Source organism: Parasteatoda tepidariorum, chromosome 6 (genome assembly GCF_982258835.1).
Source record: "Parasteatoda tepidariorum strain Cologne lab strain chromosome 6, Ptep-v5.0, whole genome shotgun sequence".
Classification (NCBI taxonomy): Eukaryota; Metazoa; Arthropoda; class Arachnida; order Araneae; family Theridiidae; genus Parasteatoda; species Parasteatoda tepidariorum.
In genome coordinates, this window is record NC_141760.1 from 25,171,385 (window position 1) to 25,180,446 (window position 9,062).

At 31.2% G+C, this 9,062-nt stretch overlaps 2 protein-coding genes across 2 annotated transcripts; both read left to right on the top strand.

Annotated features, from left to right (window-relative positions):
• Window positions 1-2,945: 2,945 nt before the first annotated feature.
• Window positions 2,946-6,261, top strand: LOC122269300 (uncharacterized). Its single transcript, XM_087166757.1, has 2 exons — window positions 2,946-4,074; window positions 4,151-6,261. Exons 1-2 carry the CDS (start codon window positions 2,946-2,948, stop codon window positions 6,259-6,261), a joined length of 3,240 nt encoding a protein of 1,079 aa, XP_087022883.1.
• Window positions 6,262-6,428: 167 nt separating this feature from the next.
• On the top strand, window positions 6,429-7,469 carry LOC147807698 (ATP-dependent DNA helicase PIF1-like). Its single transcript, XM_087166758.1, has one exon. It carries the CDS (start codon window positions 6,429-6,431, stop codon window positions 7,467-7,469), a length of 1,041 nt encoding a protein of 346 aa, XP_087022884.1.
• Window positions 7,470-9,062: the final 1,593 nt, after the last annotated feature.

The following is a 9,062-nucleotide window of genomic DNA, read 5'->3' on the forward strand; positions in this document are numbered from 1 at the left end:
TTTTATACAATGCTCCCAAGTATTATGATAAAATTACCTAGTTTTACCTCATTTATCAAATTTCCTCTCATATTATAAAACTATATTTTATTGTTACTTTTACCAAAATCATCAACAAAGTACTTCGTTAAAAATTACCGTCCTTTTTGGCGTTCCCATAGAGACAGAAACATAGTAAATGTTACTATATACTGGAAAATTTAACCATATTTTTTTTATATAAAAGCAATTCTTTTTAATCCTTCTTCAAATATCAATACCTCTGGGGGTACCGATACAGAAGTTTCCTTGTCTTCTGGATTGGTTCAAAATTACAAGGCTACGGCGTTGAACATTTGTAGTCGTAAACCCAAAAATTGGGTCGACTGTTCAACGGCGGTCATAAAATAAAATAAAATAAAATCCTTCTTCAATTGGGTTGCTCTTATATTAAGAAGAAGTTTCTGAAAAATAATTTTTAAAATAGAGCTTGCAAAAAAAAAAATCTTTTAATTACCGAAAGAAGACACTCAAAAAGAAAACAAAAATGGTAAGCATAAACATTTAACGGTGAAACGAAGAAGAACTATTACAGATATTTGAATAACTCAAAATATAAACTGTGTTTGAAAGATAATAGCGAAGCAAGCAAACGAGCACAATAAAAAGAACTTTTAATTAAAAAAATGAATATAAAATAAAATAGCGATTTTCTTAAAAATGAAATTTTATATTATCAGTGGATTATATGACTAAAATCCTTTTTTTTAATTATGAAACAAGTTCAGATAACTAAGCAAATTCTGTACATTTTTTAAAATATTTAGAATAATAGTCATATTTAACGCCAATAATGTTAAAAGATTTTACTCATATGTAAACACTGTACCGAGTGCTGTGTAAAAGAGAAAGTTTTTATAAAAAAAGAACTATTTATTTAAAATATTAACAAAACTTAAAAAACTCAACAAATATAATTTCCGATTCCTGCAACTGGTTAGTACAAACCTTAAAAAAAAAAAAAACAGTATTAAACAAAACTAGGACTTTCAAAAGTTTTTTGCTTCTTTTAAGTTATCCCTGATCTCGTTGTACTGTTGTTCTATCAATGTTTGTGCAAGCTGGATACTTTTGAAACTCTTAAAACAAACAAATAAAATAATTAAATTAGAATATGAACTACACATAGTACTAGTTGTTCGATATTAAAAAAGACTTGATGAATAAACAAAGAAACTTATTGATTTCTTATTGATTGTTAATTTTTCTTATTCCTGTTTTTAAAAAAAATAAAAATAGAGTTTATTTTCAAATTGTTTAATGATAAATAATATCACTTAAACTACAATCACGTGAAACTATCAAAGTGACTCTGTATCTGAGGTAAAAAATTTTATAAGGCTGTAAAGTATTTCTGACAAAATTCTTGATATTTTTTATGATGTAATATGTTTTTTTAGACCATTGTGTTAACTAGATGATGTTTTGAATTTTAAATTAATTTTTGATTTCAATACAAATTTAGTTCTAATGTTCAAATGTGATTTAGTTTTACGTAAAATATCAGCAAATAAAAAACGATATCAAAATAACCTTGCGATCACTTTGTTATAATGAACTGAGGAAGAAGTAAGAAGTAAAAATACCACTATATGGCAAAATTTATTGTGTTTCTGGCTCTATAGAACCAAAAAGCTCCATAATTTTTAGCAATGCTTTTGATCTTTGTAAAATTTACAAATAAAAAATTGTGTCATAAAATTTGGTAAATGTGGTAAAATTTTGTAGTTTTATCATGATACTTTTGTGGGTGCCATACAAACATTGATTTGGTTTGGTTTATTTTTTGTTTTGTATTTTTTACTAAACGTTTGGTAGAAAGTGCTATAATTTTAAAAATTGGAATTTCCACTAAACCACGTTACCATATGCACAGAAAATTTAATAAATGAACAATTTAAAATGCTGTAAATCTTGGTCTTAGTAGCTAGAATAATATTTTTTTTGCTAGACATGTCATTAACATATTATACCGTAATTTTAACAGAATTTTTTTCTCTGATTGATATATAATAAAAACACTACAAATCTGCTAAGTTATTGTAATCGACATAATCTAAAGATAATACACATCTTTATAAGATAATATATATCTTTATATATATATTTCGTCTGTTCGTGTGTATGTCACTGAACTCCTCCTAAACGGCTGGACTGATTTAAATGAAATTTTCTGTGTACCTTCAGAAGGATTCGAGAATGGTTTAGATTCACAATTAGATTCACAATGTTTTTTTAATTAATTTTTTATTGAGTGGGAAAAAATTCTACTTCTTATGCGACTTCCAACAAGAAAGCTTTAAATGTTTAACGCTACATTTTTATTGGCCGGGAAATCACGTGGTAGGATTCAGTTTTCCCTCACTCATTTCCCTATTGTTTTGGTTCTCACTAGCATAAAAATAATAAAAGTCATAAAACGTTTGTTTTTCTATAAATATTTTTTTAGTTTGTTTTGATAGACATATAATTTAATAGGGAGCAGGAAAAAGAGTCGTTGAATAGAATTTGTAATTTCGTGTTATTATTGTGTTTGTAGAATTTTGAAGAGTGCATTTTAAAAATGTAAAAAACTACACATTTTGTAGATTCAGTGCGGAATTGAAGTGAGTATTTTTTATAATTTTAGATTGAATTTATACGTGCGTTGGTTAACAACCACTGTAACCTATAAATTTATTTGTGAAGCTAATTGATTTCATATAAAACTTTTTCAATTGTTTTTATTTAAAATTTCTTATTTGAAACAGTAAATAAAAAAAAGCAAAAAAATAAAATTACAAATTTTTTATCTAAAATTTGGTACAATAAATCTTTTCAGTCCTGTTACTTAATTAAAATATCATTTTCAATAAATTACTCATATTTTTTATGTACTATTTTACAGTAATTTGTTTTACAAAGAAATGCCACGTCTTCGTGGAAGAGCAAGAAATATTGGTCGACGTACTCGAAACGCTCAATTGGTCCATGATCATCGATTGAATAGAACAGTTGAAGAACACTTGACGGATAATGTGAATTTAAGAAATCAAGTTGCATCTTCTTCTGAAAATGAAAATTCAGAGCAACGCAATCAGCGTCTTCGTGCAAATGCATTAAAACAACGAGAGACACGCCAACGAGCGACCAACGAAAACAGAGAACGTGACCAACGGCGAATGCAAGATAATCGAGCATTGATACGAGCATCACTTAATCGTCTTGCATTTGAATATGACCCTGAAATAGACTATTCGTCACATGCACTAATCTTAATCGGTAGCATGTACAACGAGTGTCAATATTGTCATGTTTTAAAGTACAAAGGTGAATCGCCTGGTTTATGTTGCGCATCTGGAAAAATTTCACTTCCACCGTTAAATCCACCACCGGAACCTTTGAAAACATTATTAGCTGGAACCGCATCTCAATCGAAATTGTTTTTGCGGAAAATTCGCAAATTCAATTCTTGCTTTCAAATGACATCATTTGGAGCAACAAAAATTGTTCATAATGAGGATGGTCGTAATTTTGAATCTACATTTAAGATTCAAGGTCAAGTGTACCACCAAATTGGTTCATTGCTTCCAATGCCTAATGTCGATCCAAAATTCTTACAAATTTACTTTATGGGCGATGAGGAGCAACAAAGTCATACACGATGCGTATACAACCATATAGAGCAGATGGAGGAACGAGAAATTGTCGACAATTTGGAAACGTTCTTGCAAAATCATAACCAATTGATACGATTGCTCAAGACTCTTTCCAGCAGACTGCAAAACGACAACTACGCCATTGTTATTAAAGCAGACAAAGTGCCCTATGGAGAGCACGCAGGCACATATAATGTTCCAACTGTTAATGAAGTTGCAGTTGTTATGGCTGGTAACCCATGTGAACGTCGAGATATTCGCATACAACGCAGAGATAATACAATACAAATAATTCAAGACAATCATCGTTCTTACGACGCACTGCAATATCCGTTGATATTTTGGGAAGGAGAAGATGGATATCATTTAAATATTAAACAAAGGAATCCAACAACAGGCACAACTTATAGATTATTTTATAATTTTTTTTAACCAATTATTTCTGTTTATCTTATAAATAGTTTTATTTACAGGTGAAGAACTAATCAAGAAAGTTAGTGCGATGAACTTCTACGCATACCGGTTGATGATTCGTGAAAATGAAGATAATAACATTCTCCGATGCAGACAGCTATTTCATCAGTACATTGTTGATATGTATGCAAAAATCGAAAGTGAGAGATTGCGTTATATAAACTTTAATCTAGCGAAACTTCGTTCTGAAGAGTACATTCATTTGCGTGACGCCATAATCGGTAATGTAGATGCAACGAATGATATCAACAACATCGGTACCGCATATATTCTTCCATCATCATACGTTGGTAGTCCGCGTCATATGCAAGAATATATTCAAGACGCCATGACTTACGTACGCGCATACGGCCGACCAGATCTTTTTATCACATTTGCGTGTAATCCAAACTGGGATGAAATTAAAAATTTGCTGTTATCAGGTCAAACATCGATGCATCGCCATGATATCATTGCACGTGTGTTCAAACAAAAATTGAAATCCTTGATGAAATTGATTACACATCACTCGGTATTTGGTGAAACACAATGTTGGCTTTATTCTGTTGAATGGCAAAAACGAGGTTTACCACATACGCATATTTTGATTTGGTTGGTGGACAAAGTACGCCCAGAAGAAATTGACAAAATTATTTCAGCGGAAATTCCAAATCCGAATGTTGATCAAGAATTGTTTGACATTGTGACTACTAATATGATCCATGGTCCATGTGGTTCTCTCAACATGACGTCACCATGTATGGATAATGGAAAATGTACGAAACGTTTTCCTAAACCATGTCAAACTGACACTATCACCAATATCGATGGTTATCCATCTTACCGTCGTAGAGATGTAGACAATGGCGGTCAATCATATAAATTGCGTCTATCAAACGGTGTAAGAGTTGACATCGATAATCGCTGGGTGGTTCCATACTCACCATTGCTGTGCAAAACCTATAAAGCACACATAAACGTTGAGTTATGCAGTTCGGTGAAGTCTATCAAGTACATTTGTAAGTACGTTCATAAGGGCAGTGATAAAGTTATATTTGCTGTTCAAAATGTAAATAAGAATGACGAAATAACACATTATCAAATGGGACGATACATAAGTAGTAATGAAGCTATTTGGCGAATTTTTACATTTCCTATACATGAAAGGGATCCTGCTGTTGTACATTTGGCTGTGCATCTTGAAAATGGACAGCGTGTTTATTTCACAGAACAGAATGCACTACAACAAGCTTTAACAGCACAGAAAACAACTCTTACTGAATTTTTGTACCTTTGTAATCGACAAGATATTGTTGGTGAATTTGCAAAGACATTAATATATACTGATGTTCCTAAATTTTTTACATGGAATAAACAATCAAAAAGTTGGGAACCACGGAAACGAGGCACTCCAGTCCCAGGATTTGCCGACATAGTTATGACAAATACTTTAGGACGATTATATACAGTTCATCCTAAGCAACGCGAATGCTTTTTTCTGCGTTTGTTATTGGTTAACGTTCCTGGACCGACATCCTTCCAATACTTGCGAAAAGTCAACGGTACTTTATACGGCACTTTCTTTGATGCGTGTCGTGAGTTACATTTATTGGAGGATGATAACCATTGGGACCTCACACCTGCAGATGCAGCACTGAGCTCATCTCCACAGCAAATTCGTCAATTATTTTCAATAATATTGACAACGTGTTTTCCGTCTGAAGCATCTGCTCTGTGGAATAAATATAAAGACTCAATGAGTGAGGATATTTTGCATCGGATTAGAATTACTAATCAAAATCTCAGTATGGAATTCTCCGCAGAAATATATAACGAGGCATTAATAAGGATTGAGGATATTTGTATTCTTATTTCGAACATGCCGCTCATAAATTTTGGCATGCCAGCGCCAATCCGCCAAGCAGCAGATATCATCAACAGCGACGTTCAACGTGAACACCAGTTCCATATGACTTCTCTGGCTACTTTTGTTGCTAACAATGAACGATTGCTTACTGCTGAGCAACGAAATATATATGATCAAATTAACGTGTCAATTGCAGCACAACAAGGTGGATTTTTTTTCTGGACGCACCAGGTGGCACTGGTAAAACATTCCTCATCTCACTGATACTTGCACGCATTCGATCTCAAAATCATATTGCATTGGCAATTGCTTCATCAGGCATTGCAGCAACCTTACTTGATGGTGGACGGACAGCGCAGTCAGCACTTAAATTACCTTTGAATATTCATACCAATCCCGAAGCAATGTGTAACATAAAGAAGCATTCAGGCATGGCTGAAGTTTTGAGAAAATGTAAAATTATTATCTGGGATGAATGTACAATGGCCCGCAAGCATTCGCTTGAAGCTCTCGACAGGTCCCTAAAAGATATCAAAGATAATACTCGGCTTTTTGGTGGTGCTCTACTGCTGCTGTCAGGTGATTTCAGACAAATATTACCCGTCATTCCACGTGCGACATATGCGGACGAAATAAACGCATGTTTGAAAGAATCTTATCTGTGGCGAAGTGTCAGTAAATTATGCCTTACTCTTAATATGCGTGTTCAACTTCAAAATGATCCATTAGCGTCAAGATTCTCCGAACAACTGTTAGACATTGGCAATGGTAAAATTCAATTGTATGAAGATACACAATATATTCGACTCCCACAGAATTTTTGCAACATGGTGCCTACCAAAGAGGAGTTAATAAATAGCATCTTTCCAGATTTGTCACATAATTATACTAATCATGCATGGCTACGTGAGCGAGCTATTTTAGCCGCAAAAAATTTAGATGTTGACGCAATCAATTTTAAAGTACAACAATCATTGCCTGGTAGTGAAATTACATTCAAATCGATTGACACTGTTGTTGATCCTGATGAAGTTGTCAACTATCCTGCCGAGTTTTTAAATTCACTGGATTTACCTGGAATGCCACCCCATAATTTGCGATTGAAGATTGGTTCACCTATAATTTTGCTTAGAAATTTGAATGCTCCGAAATTGTGTAATGGCACGCGACTGGTCATAAAAAAAATCATGGGTAACATTTTGGAAGCCACTATTTTAAGTGGAAAATTTCAAGGTGAAGTTGTACTTCTACCGCGGATCCCAATGATTCCTTCAGATTCGCCTATACCATTCAAACGTTTGCAATTTCCAATCCGCTTAGCTTCTGCTATTACTATTAATAAGTCACAAGGTCAAACAATGACAATTTGTGGCTTAGATTTAGAAAACCCGTGCTTTTCTCACAGTCAATTATATGTTGCGTGTTCCAGAGTTGGAAAACCCTCGAATTTGTTTGTGTTTGCTCCTGAATGATTAACCAAAAATATTGTACATCTAATGGCATTACGATAACTTAAGTTTTTTTTAATTGAAAAAATATATCTGTTATAAAATAGTTTAAATTTTCCTTTTTTTTTACCTTTAATTAAAATAAGCTTAAGTTTTGATTTAAAACAACCTCTACATTTAACTTCACTGATAGTATACACATACTCACACGCTATCGATTGGTCGAATTGTGATAAGATATATAAAATGACGTTAATATGATAACTTTTTAATAAAAATTTGCATCAAAACGATCCAGATTGTTACAGCTTATTCAAAAAAATTTGAAATTTTCCAATTAATGACGTGTGTACAGGACATCGTCTGTCGGGTCCGCTAGTATATATATATATTATATAGATAATATATAGATAATATATAGATTATATATATATATATATATATATATATATATATATATATATATATATATATATATATATATATATATATATATATATATATATATATATATATATATATATATATATATATATATATATATATATATATATATATATATATATATATATATATATATATATATATATATATATATATTATAAGATATATATTAAAATGTATACAATAATTGAAAGGAATTTAAATCATTAAAGTTCAGAGCAAATCTTTTTTAACTTAGTTTAAAACAATTGTGAGGAAAAAATTATGAAAGTTATTTTTTCTGAAGCATTTTTCAATAATTTTAAATTTGAAAGCAGAAACAGTAATTTCAATTCTTAATTAATTTATCATTTATGTTTTTAGTATATAGTATCAAAGCATTTTAAATGAAGTACAAAACTACGTGTAGTATACATTTAGTTAAAAATGAATAGATAAGCACCAAAAAGACCATATGTTATTCGAATAAGTAAAATTATGCTACACTGCTCCTTATAAAAAAATGCTATGTGTTGACCAGTTATAAAAATAAAAAAGGAACAAGTTTAAAGAAGAAAAAAAAGACTCATAAATTGAGCTTAAAAACTACTTTACAGCAGAAAAAGAACTTTCACTTGAGATGTGAAGCAGGATAAGAGTTTGAGTTCTACTAACGAGAGCTCGTTAGAGCAAATGAATTCAGAAAGAGTTTTTTTTCTTCTTCATCTTGCAGTTAGGGAAATGGCTTATTTTTGAAAAGATTCATTAAGATTTCTGATAAAATATTTGCAAAATTAAGTAAGTATTGGTAGAAGTGATTTGAAAAAGTTTGTTTTAGGTGATTCTTTAAATAACAGTAATTAAATATAATACAAAAACGAAAGATTTCCTTATTATTTTTTAATTTTTGAAAATAAAAATTTAATTTTTTTGTAAATTTCGAACCAATAGGATTTTACAAAATAATGCAAGCAGGAAACTTATAAAAATACTCACAGCTCATCCCCCAAAAATATATACCCGGGAGACTTGGTAAACTGCTTGCTTTTATCACTATTCCTTAGGGTTGCTGCTGAGTCATTCTTGTTTTGAACTATAAATTGATTTTACATCTGAATTAAAAGAAAATTCGGAATTAAAGATCCTAAAATATTTCGTCTAGGTACAGATTTGGTTTTACATAAGTTTTTGATT